The sequence below is a fragment of the Schistocerca serialis genome, chromosome 8 (genome assembly GCF_023864345.2).
Source record: "Schistocerca serialis cubense isolate TAMUIC-IGC-003099 chromosome 8, iqSchSeri2.2, whole genome shotgun sequence".
In the NCBI taxonomy this organism is placed as follows: domain Eukaryota; kingdom Metazoa; phylum Arthropoda; class Insecta; order Orthoptera; family Acrididae; genus Schistocerca; species Schistocerca serialis.
Window position 1 is genome coordinate 118,942,966 of NC_064645.1, and position 27,964 is coordinate 118,970,929.

The 27,964-nt window shown below is 36.5% G+C and overlaps 1 protein-coding gene across 4 annotated transcripts in view; it reads left to right on the forward strand.

Moving 5' to 3' along the window:
- LOC126416167 (synaptotagmin 1-like) overlaps positions 1-27,964 on the forward strand; it is a 986,421-nt gene that overhangs the window by 824,402 nt on the left and 134,055 nt on the right. For 3 of the 4 annotated variants that reach the window (XM_050083735.1, XM_050083736.1, XM_050083734.1), the window contains 2 exons: positions 2,306-2,464; positions 9,660-9,805. In XM_050083735.1, coding sequence (XP_049939692.1) covers positions 2,306-2,464; positions 9,660-9,805 — 305 coding nt within the window. The remainder of the gene's footprint in view (positions 1-2,305; positions 2,465-9,659; positions 9,806-27,964) is intronic. The other variant, XM_050083737.1, reaches the window with a different exon arrangement.

A 27,964-nucleotide genomic window follows, 5' to 3' on the forward strand; every position in this document is an offset into this window, starting at 1 on the left:
ATCTACAGCGTCAGAGTGCTTCAAATACACGTTATCATTCCTCAGCATTTCAGTGCACTCAATACTTCTTCAAAAGTTTATTCTTTCTGATAGCTTGCTTCAGTTTCAGCATTCTTCTAGTAATTACTAAATTGTGACCGGAGCCTGCAGTTCCTTCTGGGTAAGCCTTAAAATGCAGTACTTGTTTTTGCAATCCCTAACTATGATGTATACCAACTGGTATCTTCCTTTGTCTCCTAGCCATTTTTAAGTATACCTCATCCTTTTGTGATTTCTGAAGTGCATATTTGCCATTACTCATTGAAATTTATTGCAGAGCTCAAGAATTCTTTCTCCTCCATCAGTCCTATTGCCAAGCCAGTGTTCTCCATATTACCTAAAAAAAAATTAATTTTAATTCTTGCTTACAAACTTCAGTAATTGATTTTTATTATGAATGGTTTGATCTTAAACTGTGTTTACAACTCTTAAACTGGAGGAAATTTTGGTATAAGTGTGTCTGTCTGGAGTTTCTTTTTATGGGAAATATTTCGACATAATGTGAAAAAGTATTTTTGAAATGTGTTGCACATGGCATCAAAGTTTTTAAGTCAATTTCAGATTTGTCAATTTTGAAAGGTGCTGCTAGCCAATGACATTTAGTTACTGGCCAAATTTTTCTCTTTCATATTTTTAATTGTCAGTGCCAACCTTACATTGTTGATGCATAAATAAAAATATCCTTTGTCAAATATTTATACCTTAATTCGTTATGTTTTAAATGTAATGAGAATCTTAGTTTGAGTAATAATAGTAATTTCACATGGCTCACTGGCCTGGTGCAAGTTTTTAAATTGGGTGTCACTGTGGCGACTTGCTTGTCCCTAACATATCCCACTTATCCAACTGGAGAAAGGGCACCTACTGTTTAACATGGAATCTGGACCACATGTTTTTTTGTAGTGATTCCTCAAATCACTGAGAGGTGAAAGCTAGGTTAAAATGCAGACTGAAAAATCCAAGGTCCAACCAAGATTCAATCCCATGACCCCTTGGTTTCCAGTCAACTGCTTCACCACTAGATCAGAAGGTACAACTATTCATTATGTTAAAAAAGGTGAAATCAATAATCATACTCAAGTTATAAAAATATGCACTTAGTGTGTACTAATGGCATTAAACTAATAGATAGTTACATAGAATAAATATGGATTGAGTAATAATAATCAGTCATTTGGGGTCTATAATGAATCTCATTTATACACTGTGGATTATATGGTTGGAGCATGACAAGTCTTCAGACTGATTAACTTAGTTATATATGCAATTTCAAGTTATATATTTAAAAAATGAGAATTTCAGAAGCTTGCCCCCCCTCTCCCCAGATAAATTTCTGTCAGCATCTAGGAGTAATGTATAAAATGCAATGGCTCATTTTATCAGCAGTGTATCAATTTCTCTTGCAAATATTTTACACCGCTGTCAAAATGCTAGAGTAGAAAAGTGTTTTCAAAGTGGAGATGGAGCCTATACATGAAAACAGGCTCAATGAATATAAGTGAATTTTACCCGTTGATGTACAGGGAGTATTGCAATGGTACTTTTGTATCATACTGTTCCATTATATCAAATCATTCCTTGGTCTATTCTTAGGTAGTGATATCTAAACTCCAATATGTTTACATTAAGATTTTGTTGGTACATTAGCCATTGTAGTCATTTCATAACATCTCCTAACTTGACATAATTTTGTGAAATGAGGTCATTTGTACTCCTGAGAAGACTGGTGAACTTGGAATCGGGTTAGATTATAAAAGTCATTTTCTTGTTCACATAATATTTTATAAAACTGATTACAGGTTTTGGCTTTTCAGCCATTATCGGATCTAAAAATTAGCAGTATCATATAGGTATGTAGTCAGTGTACTGGTAATCAGGACTTTTATAGTATAACTTGATACTATGTATTTAACCAGCTAGGAAAACAAAACACGTCACTCAGTGGAATTCCAGTGTAAGATCATGTTGTTTTTAAAATGCAGTATATGTATGAGGGATAGCAATAAAGTTCTAACTACCACCATGAAAAATATGGTTCACAATTATTTTTTTATATGTTTGCTGGTACACATCTACCTGCATACAAACAATAATTGATTATGTTGCCTTATTTTTCAAGGTTATAATTAAGGCTTTATGACTATGCCTCATATTATATTTTGAAGGAAACTAAGTTATTCCAAGCTAGAATTTAACTATGTCTCACCACATCTCACATTTCACTTAAGAGAGGTGTGATATGTAACTTGTTGTGAATTTCTTACAGAGACTACTGTGAGCCCTGAAGAGAAATTCTTCAGTTCAACTGCAGCCCCAACAACCAAAAGCAAAGTTGAAGATTTTGCCAAAACTATGGAAGATATTGCCCATCAAGCAGCTGATAAAATGCACATTCCATATTGGGCTGTTGTTTCCATAATAATAGGTATGTTTAAAGCAAAGCATATTTGTACAAGTGTGCACTGGTTGATAAAATGGCATGTTTATCTTGAAGTATCTTTGTAGATATGTGCACTGTTTCATTTTATGATTATTTTATTTTCTTCTAAAGTGAGAATATTAAAAATATTTTCTAATTTTATTAAAAATAAACCAAGTGTAATTATGTTGTGATAATGGAAGTTCCAGGATGAAGTCAAGAATTATAAATGAGGACAGGCAACCACTTACCTGCAGATGACTGATAGGTGGCACGTAGAATACTTAACACATTTTGAGGAAAAGAGATAGAGAGTGGAAAAGGAGACTAGAAAAAAAGAGAGAAAGCTTGAAAGCTAATGTGATTTTCATACTTACTAGATATGTATATGCAGCACAACATCTGCAAATATATTTCTCAGCTTGCAGTTGAACAATAGCTTTAGACAGCATAAGTAGTCCTCATATTCGTGAAGATTCCTGCAGTCTCAACAAGCAAAGTATAATTAAGTGAACTGAACAATTGTTTCCAATTCAGTTTCTAAGTCAGTAAGATCACATGGCTTTATATTATGCACACTAATAATAATATTTGCACTGCATTGATGACTTGCATAATTTTTGGTTTTTGTTGTCAGAAATATCTTTATCAGTGCTCTTCTGAACACAGGAAATGGCTAAGTACAGCCACTAGTGTAATGAAGATGAAAATAAACTGGTATTCTCAGTGCCATACAAGAGCACATCATGTACTAAACACTTTATTTGTGAAGCGAGGGCATTACAAATCTTACTGTCACTAAAGTGGCCTCACTTCTCTACCATACTCAGGTTTGCATGCTCATGGTGGGTACTGTCTTTTCTTGTAGTATCATGACTATGATACACACTGTTAGGTTTCTTCCTTGTGTAACACATCATGTAGAATATGTGATGTGCAGCTCATGTGAAGATTTCTAGTTCCTGCAAAAGATTGCTGCTTATAGCTTTTGGGTAGACTCCACTCATGATTCTTATGGCTCTTTTCTGCACACACAGCAATTTTCTCGCATATGGCCGATTTCCCCAAACTATGGTTCCAGATGCCATAATGGCAAGAAAATAACCACAATAAGCTTTTTTAATGGTTTCCATTTCTATGAGAGCAGACAGTGTGTAAAGTGTAAGTCGCAGAATCCAGTTCTTTGCATAGATCCAGGTTTGACCAGTTTAGTTTCCTATCAGAATTAAGCCCAGGTATTTTGAACTATCCACTCTAGCTGTCTGCAGATCACCTGCTTTTTCTCCTATTTCTTTCTCTGTAGGGGTTGTGTGAAACTGAATACAGTTTGTTTTTGTGTAATGAACAGAAAGAATATTTATGTAAATCAGTTCACAATATCCCTAGAAATGTTATTAGATGACACCTAAAGTTTTTCTATTGAATTATCAAAAAGTAGTGTAGTATCATCAGCAAAGATGGTGAATTACAGTATTCTGCACAAAAGGTACATCATTAATAAAAAAAATAAAAGGATAGGGGCCCAGAACAGAGCTCTGAGCCACTCCGCATGTGATAGTACCCCATTCCGATGATGTTGAGACACCTCCTCAATTATCCAGTACAACTTCCTGTTTTATGTTTGAAAGGTACAGATCAAGGCACTTGCCTATACACTACTTACATCTAGATATGTAGCTTTGTGTGTCAGATGTTTTTGTTAAGTCACAAAATGTTCCAACCATCGTCATATTTTTGTTGATAGTCCCCAAAATCTTAGCAGCAAATGCAAATATTGCACCTTCTGCTCATAACCCATTCTGAAATCCAAACTGACTTTATGCAAATATTGCACCTTCTGCTCATAACCCATTCTGAAATCCAAACTGACTTTTGCTGATGACATTATGCTCACTGAGATGCTTAACAATCCTAGCAGGCATTAATTTCTCTAAAACCTTGAAAAAACTTGTCAGTACTGAGATTGGCCTATAATCTGCAGTGTCTGGCTTATCTCTCTTCTTATACAGTGGTTTCACACTACATACATAAGCCTTTCGGGAACTGTTCCTTGCTTAAATGATGCATCAGAAATGTGGCAAAGTATTTTACATACGTGGCTGCAGCAGTATTTTAATAATTATCTAGACATGTTGTCAGCTCCAGTAGAGCTTTTACATTTCAGAGATTCAGTTAATTTTCCAGTTTTTGGAATAGTAACTGCTGTTATCTGGATCTGTTGTACTGCGCTGGGTGCATTAGCTTGCAGACAATTAGTGGCATAACTTAAGCCTTGTGACCCTATTTGCTCTGTTACTGTTAATAAATGTTTGTTGAATAGATCAGCAATTGCTTTTGGATAACTAACAAGATGATCCTCATTTTTAATTTGGATATTTTCACCATAAACTGCATTTTTCCCTGCTTCCTTTTTTAAAAAATTCCAGATAGTTCTTAGTTTATTGCTTGAGTGATCAGTTTCTGCCTTCAAGAACACGTTCTTTGATGCCTGTATGGTTTTGTTAAGAATTGCATTGTACAATTTGTAATGCCTAATCTTATGTAGATCATTTGATCCCTTGGCTGCTACATAAAGCTCCCTTTTCGCTCTACAAGTATTTTTGATGCCCTTAGTAATCGAAGGCCTGTGAACTGACTTAAACAGATTTTCCCTAACTTTTTTAGGAAATGTTTCATCAAACAGACTTGCAGCTTCATTGGTAAATATATTAAATTTGGAGTTTATGTCAAAATCAGCATATACGGGAGACCAGTCCTCATGCTGTAGTTGATGTTTTAAGTTTTGCATTATGTGTCCATCTATACTTGTAATGTATTTACAAATGAAATTTATTTTTCTTTGTACATTATTTGGTTTTTAGTGAGGAACTGCCCATCATGATCAAAGTGGCTGTTTATAATTTTTTTTTTTATAAGCATCCTCAGTGTTTTATTTGAAGCATAGGGTGGGAGGGAGAGTTTCCAGTATTCCTTACAAGGAATACTGCCACAATCGAGCATTGTGCATTCTTATCTACAAATATGTATCTATTAAAGATTTGAACTGGCTGTTATTCTAGTTGGGCCATCTATGACTCAGGTGTTCAAGATCTGTTCTGTTCCTATTTTCTGTTAAAAAGTCCACATTAAAGTCACCTTTTACAATGAAAGATTTAGTTTTTCTAGACAGATGGGACAAGAGTAGTTCAATATGGCTCTGAAAAATATTTAGACATCCAGTAAATTGACAGCAAAATAACTGTTGTGCTGTCTGCTATTATCTTGATGCCACACACCTCAAAGTGCTGTTTGACACAGTATTTGCTTAAATCTAGAGACTGATACACTATTTTATTTCTAATAAATATTGCAACACCATCCTTTCTTATATTAAATCTACAATAATGAGCAGCTAAACAAAAGTTCTTCATCTGTAACATGTGGATTCCATTCGTGATCAGTGTTCAGAGAAAAACAGTATATCAGGTTCACTTCCATATTCTTCATCTTTTAGGCATATTAGCAGTTGGTATGTTTTACTCTTTAGACCTCTTATATTTTGATGGAATACAAAGTTTGATACTTGCTCACAACTGTGTTTGTACATTTGTTTGGAGCAGTTTTTCTCACTATACTAGTTATTTCTGCTTGGGATCCTGGGGGCTCATTTTGAATACATGAGAGAGATGTTTCATCCAGTTCTGACCACTTTTCTCACATGTGATTCTCCATGAAAAATGCTGAGTTATCTTTCTGTTGTGTGTGGGATGAGCTACTGCTTGTGCTGTGTGTGGCAATGTTTCACATGATGGTTCTGGTACTGAAGGCACTGCTGTTTTTGATGATACTGGTGACACTGGTTTATGACTCTGGTCCCATACATTGAATTATGCTGTTCATTTTCTCTCTGCTTGTAAGGATTTCATTTCCCATCTTACACACAAAGTTCTTTCCCTCATTATTCACATGCTTTCTGTGTCTGGCATGTTGGCATCTGCCCAATTTGCCTATATCAAAGATGCTCTGTGGGAAGTTGCATGCTGACCTGGCTTACACCACAGCAACATGATTCAAACATTCATTCACAGTCATGACACACAAAACATTGAAGATATGCCTTCTAGTGGTTGATCAAGGTCAACAACACCATCTGATGACAGCAGCGGACAAATTATAGCTTTCAGCTACCTAAAGCAGACTGCAAGAGAACTACATACTGTCTTTTTCGAGGCAGCTGTGTTGACTCCAGTAATATGTAACCATTTTGAAATTATCTGTTTGTCATCTAGGCATCCATTGCATACAGCAGGACAAACTCCGCAGTACCTTGATGAGTATAGAAGGTTGGCAAGAGAATACTTAGAATGGAACCTGGATCAGTGTTGTTGGGGTCTCATCTCCAACGAATGTAAGATTTGTCTCATTCCTGAAGATCATCGTAGGAGAGTGTGAAGGTAGTCATGTGCTAATACATGTCTCAGACATGCTACTTCCGTTTGAGTTCAGCAGGATAGTTGTTCATCATATTTTCGGCTAGATGTCAGATTCTCTTTGCTACTGTGGAAAGTTTGAAAACTGTATGAAATACGGACAAGATCCTCCAACCTAATGTCCAACACTCAAGTCAAAATGTTGGTGATGGCTTCATCTCCATAACCATCTCCCTCCACAAGGCAGGAATCAATTGAATGGAACGGCCTGTAGTCTGCTTATGTCAACCCAGTTGAACACACTTCGGACTAGCAGAAAACAGCAGCATACTATGGCAGTAACCCCCCCCCCCCCCTCACACACTGGATGATGTCAGGAGAGCTGTCACCAAAACATGGGAGCAGCTTCAAAAGCAACTAGCACCTTGTGGACGGCACGTTACAACACAGCAGCAGATTTTTATTTCACATTTGTGCTCATTTGAATACATTGCCTTCTTTTTTGTTATTGGTCTGTTTTTATTTCACAGTAAAGAATTTCTTTTTTATTTCATACTGTTTTTGCTTTCATTCTCTACTCCCTTGAATTTAAGCCATCACATGTTCACAAATATGCAGGTGGTGCAAAACTTTTGTTGAGAAGTTTATTTGTGGTTATTTGTCGCTCTCATGTTTAATTGAATCTGCTTCAGAATTCATCTGATGTATTGGCAGAGCACTTAAAAAATAGTAAGCAAATGACACTTTGCTTCTGAAATTATAATTGAAAGGTTATGTAAAAGATCTGTGATTGAACATTCTATTTTCAATTATTGAAGAGGAACATGCGCAAAAATTTATGAAAAGCAAAGTGAAGCTGGTGTGAGCAACAGGCAACTAGAGGCCAGGTGAGGGTTAAAGGAGTTGTACTTCTGCAGTTTCTCTGGATATGAGGGACTGATGGTACTGTTTGTGTTTCTGGGCAAGTTGACATGTACATTATGCACACAGAATATTGACGACTTGCTTCTGTGCTCTAGAAAAGACAGTAGTGCGTAACTGAAAGAAGAACATAGTTGAATACCATTTTTGTTAACTGAGGAAAAGCTGTGCCATGCATTGTGTTTCTTCTACTTCTTCATCACTTTCCTCTTCTGCATGAACACTGGCTGGAATCCTGGCAGCAGCTGGCTGGCTCCTGATACTCTTCTCATGGAGAATAATTTAGGAATTGAGTGATCATTCCTTCAGTCCTCTATTTGAATCACAAAATTACTTTTTGTCCTGAAAAAAGGAAAGCCACCAGATAAGGTGACCTCCTCAGCCATTCACTGACTGTGTGGGTCACAAGCAAAGTATATGACATGCTACAAATTGCTGGAAAGTTTATAATAAGCTTACAAAATAACAGCACATTTCTAAGAGTGAGTAGACAAGATATGCTGATTCACTAAGAATTATTGTAGTAGCTCCACTAAATCTAATGTCTAGCTCTCAAAGATATCACAACCATGGATCATTCTCCAGTGATCTTTGTCTAACTCCAGCACTCTTCATTGACTTATGCCAGACATCACACAGCATTTGCCTCATTCCAAAACCTCATCAAGAGTGTTTCTTAGACAATTAACCGCCCTGTCTTCCGCAAGATGACTGTGAATGTCATACAACTTCCAACAGCCAATCACAATCCCATTAGTTTTTATTATTCTTACAAATATTGCAACAGTGACCAAGAAGACTGATTTAGCAAGAGTTCTAAAGAGTTTCAATCATATTACATGAGAACCAAAATTCATCAATATTCATCTGCCAATTAGAATCTTATATTGATACATTGAGTAATATGACATAGAGAGCCCAGCTCTTTTTATGCTCCCATAAGAAAGTCTGAACTAATGCAACTACACCTGCTTACAACAAACCAGAATAATCCACAGAAACTTCTGATTAAACAGTAGTTCCATAATTATATGCTAAACTGTAACTGAGTGATATGATGTGCTTATCTTGGAAGAAATTTTTCTCGCTTACTGTGAAAGATTTGAGTAAGCAGTTAAGAGTTCCGACCATATGTTTTGTAAATGGACAGATAAAAAAATCTACTCACAAAGTGACGGCAGGGGATCACACACACACACACAAAAGGATTTAACTTTTACAAGCTTTCGGAGCCAGTGGCTCCTTCTTCTGGTGGAAGAGTTGAAGGGGAAGGAAGAGGGGTGAAGGAAAAGGACTGGAGAGGTTTTGGGGAAGGGGTACAATTTAGAAAAGTCACCCAGAACCCCGTGTCAGGGGAGACTTACTGGACAGGATGAGATGGGAAGACTGATTGTTGGGGACTTCACTGGACGAGACTTGAAGCCCCCCCAAATCTCAATTGGTGCAGTCCTCAACAATCAGTCTTTCTGTCTCGTCTCCTCCGGCAAGTCTTCCCTGACCCAAGGTTCTGGGTGATTTTTGTAAATTGTACCCTTTTCCCTAAACTTCTCCAGTCCATTTCCTTCACCCCTCTTCCTTTCCCTTCAACTCTTCTGCCAGAAGAAGGAGCCACTGGCTCCAAAAGCTTGTAACAGTTAAATCCTTTTGCATGTGTGTTCCCTGCTGCCGCCTGGTGAGTAGATTTTTTTACCTGTCTATTTACATTATACTATCAATAAATGATTATTTTGCTTGTTAGACCATATGTTTTGTCAAGAATCAAGCTGAAATAAAAAATCATTTGTTTCTAAGAAGAATGAAATTATTTTTAAAGTGTTATGTGTTAGAATAATGATTTCAGATGTCACAGATCTATACTGTTAATGTTTTAGGTGTTTGCCTGATATTCTTCTGCATCTGTGGGTGCTGCATCCGACGATGCTGTCGCAAGAGGAGGACAAAGGATGGCAAGAAGGGTCTGAAAGGGGCGGTCGACCTCAAGTCGGTACAGTTACTTGGCTCAGCGTACAAGGAGAAGGTACCCTGCAGCATGCCGCCCGCCTGCGCGTGCATGCCCCTTTCTGCTGTTTACTCACTCCCTGTGTCTCTGTCCTATGGACTGCAAAATAAAATAAGAGTGTTGGCTGCAATGGCTAAGATGTTTGCTCCACTATCTATGGCTATTTCATGTTATGTGAGATAATTGTAGAGGTTTTTGGAGCTTTTTAAGATAGCTCTAATGACTCTGCACTGAAGTGGCACAAGAAACAATAGTGTTTCTGCAGTGAATTTGAAGTAGAATAATAAGTTAAAATCATCTCGATTTTCAGACCACACCATTCCAGATAAAAATCGTGTAATATCGACAGCTGCCACCATAATTTTCACAAATTCAACTAATGATGTATAGGAATGGCAAGGTGTCCATCTTATACAGGCAAAGCAGAAAGTCCTGGATTGATTTTATGCATGCACAGAGAAAGTTGCTTGCAGCAGGTCAGACCGATGATGACACTGACAAGTGAGTGACATCATCGATTGTTAGGAGCCAGGGTTATCTTGTAAAGTGGTGTGTCTTTTCTATATAGCCACCAAGTATAACACTTTGTTTTTGATCAACATGTATTGAAATTACATATCTGTGATCAAATCTTAACTCCCCATCTAAGTTCTGGTTTCAGCTGCTTTGCCTATATAAGGCAAATATACAGGGCAGTCAGAAACAGTCTGGAAAACTTGTAAGGGTGCTGCAGGATCAGTTGTCCTGAGAAATAACTGTTAAAAAAAATTTGATGGTTGGACCATTTCCCACTTAATTAGCATTGAAGTTAGCCAGTCGGGACACTGCATGCACAAATTCAAGCGATCTGCGAGAGTCACTGTTTCGAAACATGCTCTTCACTTGGTTTCCTAAAAATGAACAAGAGAGTGATACAAAAATTCGACATGGAACGGTAGTAAAGGTCAAACCCGAGCCAAAGCCTGAGCAGTCATGTACACTATCAGCTACACTGTTAGAACAAGTGATAGTAATTGTATGTGGCAGGCCACTTGAATTTGCAAACACAATGGCCTGATTGGCTAACTTCAGTGCTAATTAATTTCGAAATGGTGCAAGTATCAAATTTTTTTCTTAACTATTATTTCTCAGTGCAACATACCTTGCAACAATGTTATAAGCTTTGCAGACTGTTTCTGAGCACCTTGTGTATAACATCCCTGACAGTCAGCCCTTTTAACTTCTAAATATGTTGAAGGTGACAGCTCTCCAAAGCTTAACAGTTCACTGGAATCAGTGTGATTTTAAAACCAAGAAAATTTTATCTTGTCATGCTGCCTTAAAAGAATCATAGGGCACAAAGTAACACACTGTACCAAAATAAAAACATATAATAACAAATAACAAATTCAACACTGATTTTTCCTCATCTTATTTCTATACATAACACTTATCTCTTCCTAGACAATATATTGGTACATATCTACCAAGACAACGTAAGATCAGCAATTAAAATAATAGAATTATGGTAGGTAGAATGGTGTTAATCCAGACATAAATCATGAGGGAAAAATTGCATGGTCATCCGTACGATGTGTATTATACCATCTGGAGTTAAACAGAAAACAGCTTTATTACTCATAAAACATAAAGTACCTTACAGTGCTACCACTATGTTATTAAAAAGATCTTTCCCATATAAATAAGAAAACATATCGAGGAAAGTATAAACTAAAATTAAGGCAAAGAAAAGGTGTACCCTGTGTTTACCATATGCAAATATCATATGAGAATCATCAGTCATTGGTTATCGTACTAAGAAGTAAAAAACCAGAATAACTGGAAATTTACTGAAAACATAGCAATCAGATGATTTAATACTCGAGACTCTCATTACATGGGGCATAAATTATATTTGTTTCTGTGATATCCATTACTAGAAATCAGTAAATATCTGATTTCCATACTAGAAAAAAAATTCCAGGTGAAGCTAAATATTGTTTGACTTATCACTGATTCACTTCATCAGAAATGTAGAATTTTCTTCAGTATAGCTGATTAAAATGAGGGACACATACAGTATGAAGGTAATTTCTAATATATGTTAGGATATTGAAAACTGTGCTGATAAAGGATATAGCAAGGGCAACTGTCTCCTTGGACTAAATAGTCTGTAATATTGCAAATACAATTAAATATATAATACAAGACATGGCCAATTTCCTCTATCATCCTTGTTCGATCCAATCTTATAATTCAGTTCTAATGACCTAATTGCTCATGGGACATAAAACCATTATATGCCTTTTTCCATCTTCTGTCGAGCATACTGTGATTAAATAGTATCTCTTGAGAAACAGTTTTTCCTTACTGGTGACTATCAAACCATCAGATGTATCTGCTGAGATTTATGTTTCCTTACATTACTATGAAAATAGGTACCATTTCTTACTGTAAAAGAATTAAGCAATGAAGGTGAAGGACATTATATTCTAGTTCATATCGAAAACATATATAAAATTTATTTCTGCCAAATTACATCAGCTAAAGAATCAACACTTTGTTGAAAAGCACATACCACAATACTAGGAGATGTGCTGTTGCCAGTATAAATCAAAACATTGACTCACACAGCAGCCAGATCCCATTTGGATCTTATCTCAATTTTATCGGGGTGACTTACCAGATGCGTTGCTGGAAGAGTACTGCAGATGAAAACATGTTGTACAACAAGCAGCATATGTTATTTATAGAGAATATTTTAATCCTTTTCCACGTGTGCAAAGGTTAGGCAAATAGTGCACCATCTTTTGCACAAAATTTTGCAGTAGTCTATTACCTCAGGATGATTCAAGAACATGTAGAAACCTCTGAGTTTTGACAACACCAATTTAATAAATTATAGGCCACCATGCCACAAAGCCTTAACATCTGTACTTATATATCCATGGGTGCCATATTATTTAATCTCATTCTTCTGCATTCCAGAAGACCATATATTATGTACTGAATTTACCTGATCATAAGACCAGATCTTTTTTCCCATTCGAAAAATACATGGTCATCTTATATTCACAGATTATGAAATGCTGCTGAGGTCAACGTTTTTACATTGTTTAATAGATTAATATAGGGATCTTCTTACTTTTACAGATGATCTTTCACTATTGAGGACTCGTACAGATTCGTTTTGAACAACCCAAACGATAAGGCGTAGAAAATAATGCTTGCATTCAAAGCGGCTCGAGATTTCTCAATACGCTGAAGTGCTCGGTACAGTATCAACCTTGCTTGATCAGTCACGTCACATTTGACTTGTGTCACCAACGCAAGGGATATGCGAGAAACTGTGTACTAGCAGCAAAAGTCTAATGCTCTGCTTAAAAATTGACGATTTTGTGAAACACCATAGGAAATAACATTAAATTCTATCAACTTACAAACTTTTGTTGTATTTGAACAGATTTGTAATATAAATTCTCATACATATGGATACCGTATACATACATTTGTGCTGCTTTTTAAGTAAAGGGAACATTCAAAAGCGAAAATCTTCTCTTTCAAAAACCATTACTCAATTCTAATCCCAAGTAAATATATTATTTGTTTATGAGAAATTGTAATAATTTTTCACTTGGGTTGCAAATGAGAAATTCAGCCACTTCTCATGTATTAGAATATTGTGGAAAAACGTTACGAGCTTTTAATCAGCTTTTGAGTAACGTGATGATATTCAGATGAAATGAGAAAGAAAATTAAACCAGAATTAAATTTCTAAAAAAAAAAATGAAATAAATCACATTAAACTGACTGCTGTAATTATTATCCTAAGATTAAATTATAACTGGAAGTCTCGTTTTGGAGATAGCATCAATGGAGATAACTGCATCAAGGGTTTGAAAATTGGACTGAATCATGATTGCGATCTTTTATCAAACCAAACTGCTGTTGTCACATATGACATGCAGTCTGGAAGATATTGCCGTCCATGTTTCACTGTTGCTCAAGAACAGCATTACGAAATGTTGGATGGGGCACAGTGAAACAATTTGGCCTTCAACGAGCAGAAATTACATTATGTTGTCAACCATGGCAATGTATGCTGGGCACTTTTGCTTTTTATGAACATTTTCCACTTTTAAACTGCAGTTTGCCTGAGTCCATTTGCATTCAGAATCGAACTGACTTTAAAATTGGACAAATAGTCACCAATAGCATACATTTCTGCAGGATATGCTAAAAGTTTAGATTGGGGCCAGTGGTGTACTTAATGTGTTTCATGCTGCAATGTTGTAATTGCTCACTGTCTCACAATATGACGAGAATTAAGGCGGGCAGGGGCATGAATTTACAACTGTCCTGTTAGGATGATGACGGTGATAATGATGATGAAAAATAGTGATACAACAGATGACAGTCTAAGTAAACAAAAAAGACAGTGAAGATAAAAATGGTTGTAAATGGTTTGTTTTTGTTTATTTCATTTCTCCATGTATTATCAGAATGTGGACAATCAATAAATGGCATAAGTTTAGAACAGGTTATTTTAACTGTTTAGGCAGAGAATGTTTGTAATTTTGTTTAGTCAGAATATGTTTAACACAAATTTTTCTAAAGGAGCCTCTTAAAAAAGGAAGGGTCATTGTATAATTGAGTAAATACTGTATGTGTCAGTTAATATTAGACACTTAATGCCAATACAATTTCAGAGGCTGGGTAAGCCATGTCCCAGTAAGTACACAAACTCAAACAAAAATCCCCCTCATTTTACTATATTATCTATGTTTCACTCATAACTGTGTTGTGGACATTGACTTGACAACTGAAGAGCTAATTGACATTATTACTTAACATTAGTGCTCATTTCAGTCCAGCTGAAACCCATTCCCTCCTCTGAGCCAAGATGGCATTTCACAGTGCTAAAGCTCTTTCCTATCTGTCTTAAACCTTCTTTGTACGTAGTTTTTATAATCGGTACTGTAATGTTTTCTTCTAGTCCCTCATTGATTTTAGTGTATTAAAGACAACAATGTTGCTTGTCTATTTCATTTTGATCTTATGAACATCATAGCTATTGTCACTATTGTCTCCTCTTTTCTTGACCTGTACATGGAAATTATGAATCTGCATTAAGATTTAGATTTCCCATTAAACTATGCTCACAAACTGTCTTTACATTGAGAAAACGTAGGAATATTTGGGGCTTGCATCGTCATAAGGGACTGGTACAGTGAACTTCGCAGACCTGATTTGCTGTACAGTGTATCAGACTGACAGTACTAATGATCCTACTGGGCAACATCTTATTAGCTGCAGGCTATGATCAACCCGATATTTTTAATGAGTAAAACATATTTCTGGCATTTCTACTACATCATCAGATGTCTTAGTGTATTGTTATAGTTTCTCAAACATTGCTGTTGTTAAATAGCAGTAATATTTCTGACAAAACTATAAACATCCTAACAGGTTGACAAAATGTGAGGAAAGATGCCTATGAAAATTATTTAATAAAAATATCCATGCCCGTTACAGTTTCTAGTAGCCTGCAGCTGATCTTTCCATCTCTTCTTATGAAGCCCAATATTTCTTTTCCCTTGAGGTATACATTTGTATGTTAACTTCGGTGTTCATTTACCTGACATCCTTTGAATGTGTTCATACCATCCCTTTCTGTACTTCTCTGTTTTCTGAAGTCTGCTTTCGGGGCACAGTTCATTTCTAATTTTACTATTCTGTATCAGACCTATGAGTCTGTACTCATCTAGTGATCTTAAGAGTCTGTTTCAATACTCCTACACTTATAGGCAACTAAGAGTCCAAGTCTGTGACCCATATAAATGAAATTTTTGAAATTTGTATGCTTAATTATTGGATGTAATATATAAGATCTCACATGCTAGGTACTTGAAAGTACTTATTTGCTCTAGTGCTTTATAATCAATTATTATTTTTGGTCTTAAATGCTCATTACCGTGGAATGCCACTATCTCAGTTTTATCTGTAGATATTCTTATATTACAGTCATTTGCTACCTTGTGCAAGGATCCACTTGAGCTCTGTAACATACCTTCCAAGTCGTCTAAGAATATTTGATCATCTCAAAACAGGAGCATATTTATGACTTTATTATTAACCTCATAATGGTGCACCACTTTATTCTACCATGTCTTTATGAGGCCAACTGTGTGTAAATTAAATATTGTGGGTGATAAGGAACACCTTTGTCTCGCTGACCAGGAGATAGTTCTCGCAAAGAGATTTAGTTTTTGTTCTTTGATTTTTACACTTACTATACACTCAGGTATACTATTCTTTTCTAAAACTTCCCATTATTTAACTATGTTAAGTTAATCAAAAGCTTTGTTGTACTCGATAAAGGCTGTGTATGTGGGACGATTATCTTCCTATGCTCCTCAATAATTTAGCAGACTTGGAAAACACTATTTAAGCAAGCTCTCTCACTGCAGTCCTCTTCTTTCTCATTAAAAATGACAGCTGTGTTGTCCATGATTTTTGTGGAACAATAAGTTTCATCCAAGACAACCCTAAAGAAAAATATCTTCCACTTAAAAAAGTGCACAGTCTGTAATGTGCAGTACACTTCATTACGTATGTTACACATGTTCATGCTGATTTCCCTGTGTAGCTTAGTGTGCTGTCTAGTGAGAAATCTAATACACTGATGCTTCTTGACTCTTATACTAAGGCTTTCTACATTTCTTCCTAACAAAGAGATTTGTAAAAGACTGAATAAATCTGAGGTAATACTGGATTATGAGGAAAAGAGAGAACAATGGTGAAATGCAGGAAATCACTTTATAGGAAAGTATAAGTACATGTGAGAGATTAAGACAGAGTATGAAGAAGTGTTCTCTGGTACGAATTTTAATCACAGTACCTGCAACGAAAGGTTAAAGATGAAAAACACTACACTAAAATTATGAATCTCTAACAAGATTAACTTGTATCTTCAATACATTGTATCACATTTTAGTTTGTAATATCTTTTTTAATTAGTGTTAAATGTCATAAGACGATTTGTAAGTATTGGAAACATATGTTTGTGTGCTACTTTATCATCATTATTGAGACAGGTATTCATCCAAGTCATTTGAGAATTTTTGATCATTCCGAATATTTTGGTTACAAAATACACTTATTTGAGGCTGACACATATTTCTGTGGAAACAATCACTCTTTTATATTGTCTTTCATTTTTCATTTGATGTTATCAAGAATTATTCTTTGGGCAGTCAAATTGTAGACTACATGTTACATACTTCTAATAGTTCCATAATCAATACATCAACATAGCATAAACATGGTAATAAAACAATGCATTTTCCCCCCAAAAAAATGTTGCATCTCTTTAAATATTTTTAATACCATTTTCTGTACATTTTGTGAAATATGAATTCACTACAAGGAAGGTTATACCATTTAATACTTTTGCTAAATATTAATATGGAGTGTGTAGCAAGACTACATTTCAGATGGTCCAGAACTTTGCAGACACAGGGAAGTCAGAAACATGCTTGTAGCTAGTTAGATATCTTCATTAATATGCAGATTTGAACGTAGCAAGAAACAGGTACTATTTTCTACTTATTTCACTTTGATTTTCTTTTTTTGCTGCTTTAATTTTAACCAGGTCAATTTGCATTTCTCCACTAAAACTTTTTTCCATATTTATTTTTGGATTTACTAGTGTTTTACACATACTTGTAGCTTAAGCACAATTTTAAGTCACATTAGCAGATGCCACCAGAAAATATTTCATTATGCCACACTTGCATCCATACTGGCAATAAAATATCTGATCTTCCATAACTGACTGAAAAAGATATAAAAAATTCCATTAAATCTCTCAAACTATTTATTGAATCAGAGACATGAAGTTTGTCTTACATAGCTACACAGTTGAACCATTTATACTGGAAATATAATTTGTAAAACTATGTTTAAAAAGGTACACTGCAGAATTTACAAATCAAAAAACCAGCACGTTTTGATTCTTAGAGTTCTGAAATATGTCATCGTACTAAAGAAAATTTTGTTGATGTTATCTTTTGCATTACATTGCTAATTCAATACTTTCTCATTGAAAACTAGTCATTCAGTTGCACATTATGTCCCAATGTGGGGTCTGTAAATAGTAAAAAAGTATGATGCAGAACATATCATAGACAGATATTCGAAAAATCCCAGAACAGCACTTGGGCAGAACTTGCATAGTATGCATTTTTCTGCATCACACAACTTGCAAATTTAGTACTGCGTCTGGCATTGCCTGGGAAGGATTTCCCCCTCATGAATAGTTTTTTTAGATATAAAAAACAGTCGTTTGGCTCTCATCTTATTACTCTTGTGGTATTACTAAAGCTAACAAAAATGTTGCTATGGAAAAATGGTAAATGGTGATTGGTTTTCAGATTTAAAAAGTGGCCACCTCTTGATTGATGAATCAGAGACATGAAGAGTGACACGAATCCACTGAATACATGGACAAGTTAATGTGACTGTCTTCGAGACTGGTTCAGCAAAATTCAACAGAAGATATGGGAATTACAAGGGTTACTGCCAAAGTTGTGCAAAAAGATACTCATTTGGAAGAGTGCTGTGTTTTAAAAGGACAGTGCAAAACTGACTCAGAATTTTTTTCCAAAATCAGTTCTTGTGACAAGTTATGGTACTATGGTTACACCCCAAAAACCAAACAACATTCAAGCCAGTGGAAGATGTCATTGTCATCCCACATATAAAAGCTCATCCAAGTGAAGCCAAAGATCTAGACAATGCTAATATTCTTTTATTTATTTGTTATTTTTTTATCACTCTGTTAGTAAAGCTTTTTATTTTGAGGTTCTAAGATGGTTGGGTAACAGTTTTTGCCATCTGCATCATCAAAATGTGCCTCCTCATACATACATCCCAGTGAGCCAGTTTTTGGCAAAACATGGCATGATTCAGTGTGACTTCTTGTTATTAAATGAATTTTCCATCAGTACCTAACAGAACATGACAGTTGTATTAAATAGGAATTACTTTCCGAATTTTCGAAGTACACTATTTATTTGACAATGAACCAGCTTTCAGCTTCCTAGGTCACCAAGTGACTACTGAATGTTGCAGCCACAGACAAAATGATAAGGCACTTATACAAATTTTATTGATACAGAGGCTACACAGAATGATGAGATACAGAGTGTACACAAAAGAGATTATTAATTTTTTGCATTTAACAAAATACAAAAAACAAATTTGAAAAACAGTTGTAATATAAAAGTTGCATCATAGAAACATCGTTAGCACAGCGGAGAAAGGAAATTGTGTTGATCATTTAAAACTAAGCTGGAATTCTGCATCATATATTTATTGATTTAAAGTATTTCTAGTAATTTCATCTTTCTGCTTTTGTTGACAGTATCTACAGTGTCACAATCTACATCATTTTAGTTGTTTTCTGTTAAAAGATGTTCTGCAAAGATTGAACCTGTCTTTTCTAGTTTCCAGCTTCTCGCAGGTTCCAGTAACCTAATTGCCACAGCTCTATCTAACTGATCAACATATACTTGTCCACAGTGCTTTCAGGTGATTTAATACATGCCACTCTGCCACAATGGTCTCATTTTGTCTTACTGCTGTTATTGTAAAATGTGGGTCTGTGTTTTGGGATTTTAACTTTTTTGCAAGGCTATCCAAAATTTTGCCAACATAAGAGCTAGTGCACCAGTTTTTATAATGACCAGCTGGTTTCTCTTGACTGCCCTATATAAGAGGTGTAATTTGACACATTTTCCTGTTTAATTGTATATTATCAATCAGATCAGAGCTATAGCCATTACTGAAAGCAGAACTTCCCTTAGCTGGCATTGGGCCAGTGCACTCCATCTCCATGGGGCTCTTGTGCATCTGTCATTAACTCCTCCCCCTCTTCGAATCCCTTCTCCAACACAGATGTTGCACCTTTGCCTTGTTTAGTAGAATTGTAAGTTTTGTTGTCAACTAACTACCAATATAACAAAAGATTGTTGTAACAGCAGATCTATTGTTGTGGTATGAAAATAGCCCATGGGAGAAGAAATCTTAATAGGTATGGTAATTAATAAAATGTTAATTGCAAAAACTAACTTACCAATGGTAGTCCTACAAATTTAATGAAATTCGAATTCAAATAAGCTTTGCAGATATTTTTTGGGATGCACTGTCAAATGCATTCATGTGAAACTGAATTATTTGAAATTTATAGACACTAAGGTTTTTCTGCTTTTCACATTTTACACAAAATATTTTTCCTTGCTTTTTGATAGCAGATTCGTCAACAAAATCATCAAAATTCAGTTCTGAAACCATGTTGTGGTCCACTGACAACACAGTAAGAGAGGGCAGGTGTTCTTGTGAGATGTTGCTTGTGAAATAATTCCTGATCATCTTCAAACCTGAAATCTCCTTTCATTAGAGGTGATGGTCACTAGCATGATTAGGAAAATGCTGTAGGCAAAGTAAACATTGTGAAATGGGTTTCCAATTCCACTTATGTATTACAATATTAGCATTGGAGTTATCCTTGGGCCATTTCTCTGAACACTTTGATTTCCGTCAAATATTCTGATGCAACAATGTCTTTTGAATTTTCACTATTTATGTTTACATGTAGCTCTTTCTCAAGGTTTTTATGTAGTATTTTCAGTTCTCTGTCACTTCCTGGAGAAAACAAAAAGCTGAATATTTTGGAATACTTAGCCAGTTACCCAAACTTTTCTTTCAAACTTTTTAATACTGTGTCAGTAACAGATTAGAAAAATATTTCATAATCAGATTGCATCATCTTCTTGCCATTTCTTTTTTCTTGAAATTTTGGCTCAATCTGTAAACTTTTGGCTTTGTCTTTTGCAGTTACCTGCACATTAATAAAACCTAATTCATAGAAATTCTCAATAAGGTTTACCAAATGTTCAAGCGATTTAATTGCTACTTTCACATCCATGTTTTATGCTTGAAGTGCCTTACTTGCTGCATTAATGACAAAGAGAAGTTAATATCATATGACAACACCTACAGTAATCTGGAAGTTTTGTAATTTGTTCACAACAAGTGGGTGTGCTTCACTCTTTGTTTTCAATTCATCAATGCTTTTGTTCACCTAAAGAAGGGAATAGCTTACATTTCTTGCCTGGAACCTTATGGCTTTGACACCCTCTATCCTACTTGCCCATAGAGTACCTTGAAGCTAAGTTGCTGTCCTGTTCATCAGGAGTACAATAAGGTATAACTGAAAAGTATCTACTTTCTTTTACAAAATTGACAATGCTGTTTTTTCATTTGTTGGCAAGCAAATTTATGGGTTCATTTTGAATGTTTTTTCCAAGATAATGCTCATAATTTTTTTGAGTTTTTACTCACCTTAAACATTCCTTCAAATGAAGGTCAAATTCTACTGTCGTTTAAGTCAAACCAAGGAAATTAGTATTATTATCTTCATAGAGCTTTATGCTGTTTCCTCTGAAGACCATATCATGCTGAGTCAGGTATCTGATGGTGAGTGTAATTCGCTTTAGATCCTGACACCAATTTTCTTTCTTTTATTCTAGTCAATTAGTTATTAAGGTCAATTCGATAAATACCAATTTTTTATTTCAACCATATCTCACATTCTGTGCACTTTTTTTTTTTTGTATCCTCTGTGTAGTTAAATGATTGTTTATGCTCTTTAAGTTTATTTCCTAAATGAACCCAATCACAGAGTCCTTTACTTGATAACTTAATTAATCAAACAATGGAGAACCCAGGATCGAATGTAACAATATTATGAAATGGGTAGTTACTACTCACCATGTAACTGAGATGCTGAGTCACAGAAAAGGATAACAAAAAGACTGTGTCCATTATAATTATCCGGGCTGTTATGCCGTGGTCGGTTGATGAATTCTGAGGTGATTCCCAGCGTTTCATCTTCGACTGCGGGAGACATCTTCAAGGGGGTCCGTAGCCTGATGGAAGGTCCAACACACACACTGGCTCGCTACTGACTGCCGCTAAATTCCGTGTCCGCGCGCCCCCGCGCCGCGGCGTGACGTCACGTGTTTTGAAAACGTCAGTGCAATTGGCCGCTGTCCGTCACCGTCGATCGCCGTTGCCATCACCCAGTAGTGGACGAGTGGTACACATCTTCTTTAACACTGGCATCCATATACCGTTTAATTTGACGCCCTCCTCCTTTCGGTTGAAATTATTTGGGTGTTTGGCGATTTCGATTGCCTCCCTGTAGAGCCTTTCATAGTATCCGCTCGTGGCCGCTAGTACTTGCGTCTCCTCGAAACAAATATTGTGGTTCCCTGGCTGGAAATCATGTTCCGCAACAGCTGATCGTTCCGTTTCTCCTCTTCTACAATTTCCCTTGTGCTCTTCCAAACGTTTAGAAACAGTTCTTTTGGTGGTACCCACATAAACATCATCACAGCTGCATGGGATCCTATACACTCCAGATTTTTCCAATGGTTTGCGAGCGTCCTTGGCAGGCCTAAGGTATTCCTGTATCTTCCTGGTGGGCTTGTAAATTACGGTAATATTCCGCTTCGTCAAGATCCTCCCTATTCTTTCCGTTACATTTTTAACAAACGGCAGGAAAACCTTAGATTTTGCAGTAGCGTGTACGTCAATATGATTTCTGCGTGGCTGCCCCAACGCACTTAGGCCTGTCAAGGACGCTCGCAAACCATTGGAAAAATCTGGAGTGTATAGGATCCCATGCAGCTGTGGTGAAGTTTATGTGGGTACCACCAAAAGAACTGTTTCTAAACGTTTGGAAGAGCATAAGGGAAATTGTAGAAGAGGAGAAACGGAATGGTCAGCTGTTGCGGAGCATGCTTTCCAGCCAGGGAACCACAATATTCGTTTCGAGGAGACGCAAGTACTAGCGGCCACGAGCGGATACTACCAAAGGCTCTACAGGGAAGCAATCGAAATCGCCAAACACCCAAATAATTTCAACCAAAAGGAGGAGGGCGTCAAATTAAACGGTATATGGATGCCGGTGTCAAAGAAGATGTGTACCACTCGTCCACTACTGGGTGATGGCAACGGCGATCGACGGCGACAGACAACGGCCAATTGCACTGACGTTTTCAAAACACGTGACGTCACGCCGCGGCACGGGGGCACGCGGACACAGAATTTAGCGGTAGTCAGTAGCGAGCCAGTGTGTGTGTTGGACCTTCCATCAGGCTACGGACCCCCTTGAAGATGTCTCCTGCAGTCGGAGACGAAACGTTGGGAATCACCTCAGAATTCATCAACCGACCACGGCATAACAGCCCGGATAATTGTAATGGACATGATATTTCCGGCCGTGAAAGTTTACATTTTAGTAACAAAAATACTGTCAGAAATTTAGCTTTCGACACACACACACACGACCACAGTATCTTGCAGCTGGAGCCATAGACTGTGGCCATGTGTGTGTGTGTGTGTGTGTGTGTGTGTGTGTGTGTGTGTGTGTTTTTGACAAGGGCTTTGTTGGCTGAAAGCTAACTTTCCGACAGTCTCTTTGTAGTGCCTTCCTGCGACTCAGCATCTTCACTCGATAGCTTTCTTGAAGAAGAGCCAAAAAGATTATAACAATAACAAAAAAAGCTTTGTCAATAGATTTCAAATACACAAGCCATTTTTGATTCCATTTTTCTCCATTGGGTAAAGTGATACTTAAAAATGAGCTGAACATATTGTTCTGTTCTCATTTAAAGAATTAAAATTCATAATTTTAGTAGGGCCCTTTCTGACAGATTTCATCTATCACAGAGGATGTTAACATATTAGGCCAAATGTCTGGGTCCAGGTTTATGATTATTTCACGATTGTTAGTGGGAGGCCTACCTGAATATGGGATAAGAGGAGGTTTACATCCCAATATTTCATTTTCATTTTTATCTAAACCACCATATGATGAGAGGCTACTTTTAATGCCATCATCATTGAAGCATACTTCAGTTTTATACTTAATTTGTGAAGATGTCGTTTGAAGAAACTTTTCAAAAACAGCTTTTTGTGAGTTCAAAAATTGTTCAAGTTGTAGCATTTTCTTACTCCACAACACAGGAAAAACATATTTCAGTGAGAGATACCTGCTGACCAAGCAATGTATGCTTGACTGTTAGCCACAACAATGATTTGGTCACAGAGGGGTGCTGAGAGACAATCTGTATCTCTCTAATTTACAAATGAGCAATATCCATATGTTAACAGTATGTATTACTATTGTGCATCCTTATCATACTCCTCGGTTCACGCAACTCTGATGAGGCAGTACTGTAGCTTTCTGTGACATGCGTCCTTATCAAATTCCATGGTTCCTTCAACTCCAATGCAATGATGGTTTTCTGTGACCAGTAGCCATGTAGTCATGTCACAGTGGGTATATACATTTGTGTTAAAATTAAAGTTTTTTTCAGAAACACCTTACTTTATTTTTTTCAATTTATCTATAATACCAACATTTCAGGTGGGTTTAAAAATATGCTTGTAATTCTTTGTGTGGGTCTGCAAGAAGCACAGGGCCGTGTGCAGTTGCACCTTTTGCACATGCCTAAGGCTGGTCCTGACTGAAAGTGATAAGTCTGGCAGTCTGTAATTCAATTTGAAAGGCAGATTAAGATAATAGAACTGGTGTGAAGTGATGCAGTTCCTTGACAGTGCCTATCACACTGAATTACAGGCTACTAAACATAACACTTTAAGTAATGGCTATAGCTGTAACCTGATTGATAATACCTATGAGAAAGGAAAATGCATAAAATTACATCACCTGTGTATTCTGACCAAATGCAACTAGTCAGTGGTTACAAAAATTGCTACACAAATTCACATGTTGGCAAAATGATAGCTGTGGTGTCACCACCAGACACCACACTTGGTAGGTGGTAGCCTTTAAATCGGCCGTGGTCCGTTAGTATAAGTCGGACCCACGTGTCGCCACTATCAGTGATTGCAGACCGAGCGCCGCCACACGGCAGGTCTAGAGAGACTTCCTAGCACTCGCCCCAGTTGTACAACCGACTTTGCTAGCGATGGTTCACTGACAAAATACACTCTCATTTGCCGAGACGATAGTTAGCATAGCCTTCAGCTACGTCATTTGCTACGACCTAGCAAGGCGCCATTACCAGTTACTATTGATACTGTGAATAATGTACCGTCCAGAGCGACGTTCGCCATTAATGGATTAAAGTTAAGTATTCCACCAGCTACGTCCGTTTTTTCTAAATTCTAATTTCCTTGTCCTGTTCCAGACCTCACGCCAGCCTGCGTGAGCTAAAAAGCGTGCCTTTTGGCTTCCTCTAGTAACACGGTGTTGGCTCTCCTGCCAACCACAACAATAGATTTGTGAAAAAGTCAGTACTACAGAGCTGAGTTTTACAAGAACAGCAGTGTAGCTAAATTTTTATTTAATAGTAAAAACAAAGTGAAATCTTTGGCACTGAGCAGCAAATGTGAAATGACCTGCAAGCACTATGTTGGTCAATCAGTGGCAGTTATGTTACTGAAACATGAGAGAAGCTGGATACTAGGGAAGACAGATTTAACCTTTGTGGATCTCGTTTCAGCAGAAACCACACATACATTGTAACTGTGATGTTTTACATACTGTTAAGAAAAGCAGAAACATGACACCACTTGCAGTATGACACAGAAAGCCAGCTTAGTTTTAAATGACCAAGCACGGATTCCTTTTTTTTTCCTGTGTTAATTAAGTTTCAGTTAGCATACAATAATTACTTTTAACCTTTATTTTCATATTTTGTTAAATGTAAAAATTTCTGTGTAACATAAAAAATTAATATTTTTATCCTATGACGTAGCATGTAAATTTTGTTGACAGAGGGATGAGTTGAAATCTTGTAACCCACACAATTAGATCTGAGGATGGTTCATATTGAACTGAAATTGGTCATTTTAAAAATTAATGCAATCAAGACAAGTGATAAAAATTCTATTTTACAACCATTCATTTTGGACTTTCTCAAAGGACATTATGTCAGTCTTTGCAAATTTTGTTAAATTATTGATTCCCTGGGAGCATGAAAACCTTTATATTTCATTTGTTGAAAAATATTAAAAAATCTGTGTGATATAAAAAAAATACATTCTTTTGTAAACACTCTGCTTTCATCATTTGATATGTTTTCTATTTCTATCAATTATATCTGTATGAATCGTGCAACATTGTATATGTAGTTGTGACATGCAGTTGCCTCCTCATGATGACCTAGGAAACTGAAAGCTAGTTTGTGATCAAACAAATAACATTTTTCAAGATACCTGGAAGGGTATTCATATTCAATTTGATTTCTTCTTGTTCCTGAGAATAAGAAGGGGCATGGAATGGTACTGATTTACTGGCATAGAAGTGCTCAAGAAAAAAATGAGGGAGGATCTGCTCCCCATCACTGCAGACAAAATGTATGAACAAATGTATTATGTATGATGGCAGTATTTTTAACATGTGAAATTTGTGTTCTGAAAAGAAAAAGAAAAAACTGATGAACAGTACATAGCTCTTAGGAAAGATCTGTGTTCTTTTAAGTACCCCATCACGTACTAAATGTATTTTACATCAACACACACACACACACACACACACACACACACACACACTTGATGGAGTTCAATACATGAGCTACAGTCAGGACACCTGATTTAGGTGTTTAAGTACTTTCTCATATTGAGGACAATAATGGCAGCAGAAACTGAGAACATGACCCAAGTAACAGTGTGGAAACTGTTATAAGAGTAACTCCTTTATCCATACCATCTTCAGATTGGCAAGATCTTACTGAAACAGATTTTCAACCCAGGAAACAGTTTTGTACTTGGTTACTGGCGATGTGTGCCCTGCACCAACATTTTCTGTCTACAATACTATTCAGTGATGAAGCAAAATTTACTAGGAATGGAATGCAGAATTTTCACAACACTTATGTATTCTTTTGCAGTTTTGGAAGCAAGAATCAACAACAGTTTAGCTTTAATGTATGGGCTGCTAAACTGGATTTTTTTATGGAACATATAAATGTTTTCCTAGAAGAACTTCCACTACACTGACATCAGAACATGTTGTTCATGCACAAGAGGCACTACAAGCTAGAACAATTTTAAACCAGCATTTCCCAAATAAGTGAATAGGTTGTCGGGCAGCACCATTTTGTCTAGCTCAAACTCCTGATCTCAGTCCATTGTATATTTATTTTAGCGGGAATTTAAAAGATGTAGTATTCAAGACCAGTTGCAAATGTCGACATTCTTTGCCAGTATATTCAAGAATAATTTCATCTGATGCCTGGAATATGGAAGTCAGCGAGACAATCCATGATGCGGCATTTAGAAGCCTATGTTAGAGCTAATAGTAGACATCGTCAGCATTTCATTTAGCCATCAGAAGACATTGTTTGAAAAGAAAAGAAAAATACCTGTAGAACCAAGCTGGAAATATGAGCTGGCCAGGGTGGCTGAGCGGTTCTAGGCATTACAGTCTGGAACCGTGCAACCGCTACGGTGGCAGGTTCGAATCCTGCCTCGGGCATGGATGTGTGTGATGTCCTTAGGTTAGTTAGGTTTAAGTAGTTCTAAGTTCTAGGGGACTGATGACCTCAGAAGTTAAGTCCCATAGTGCTCAGAGCCATTTGAACCATTTTTTTTGGAAATATGAAAACAGGAAGACAGAAACAAAGCAAACACTTAACACAAAATAATGTCTGTGGTGAAGAAAATAAGAAAAAATGACCACATTTATGTCTGAACTTTGTTCTTCTTTTTAAGCCCTCTGTCCATTTCACAGAGGTTTCCCCACATATTAGCATTCTTCAATTGAATAAGAGTATAAGAGTAGGGATGCTGTAAAAACAACTTTACAGATTTCTCGAATGTTTTGGCCTCAGTATTTGATTTTATATTCATGGAAAGTTTGTTATAAAGCTTAACTTCCATGTGAAAAGTACTGTTTTGTCACAGGGATGTGTTACTCTTTTTTTCTCAGTATGCTGTCCTTCCCAACTACCCTGACTTTTAAAAAATACAAATAATCATAACATAGATATGTGGTAAAGGAGGAATACCAGAGATGTGAAACAGTGCTTTACCTGATTCTCTGGGTTTCCTTCCAAACATGATTCAAAATTTAAGCTGTGGCCAGGATGAAATCCA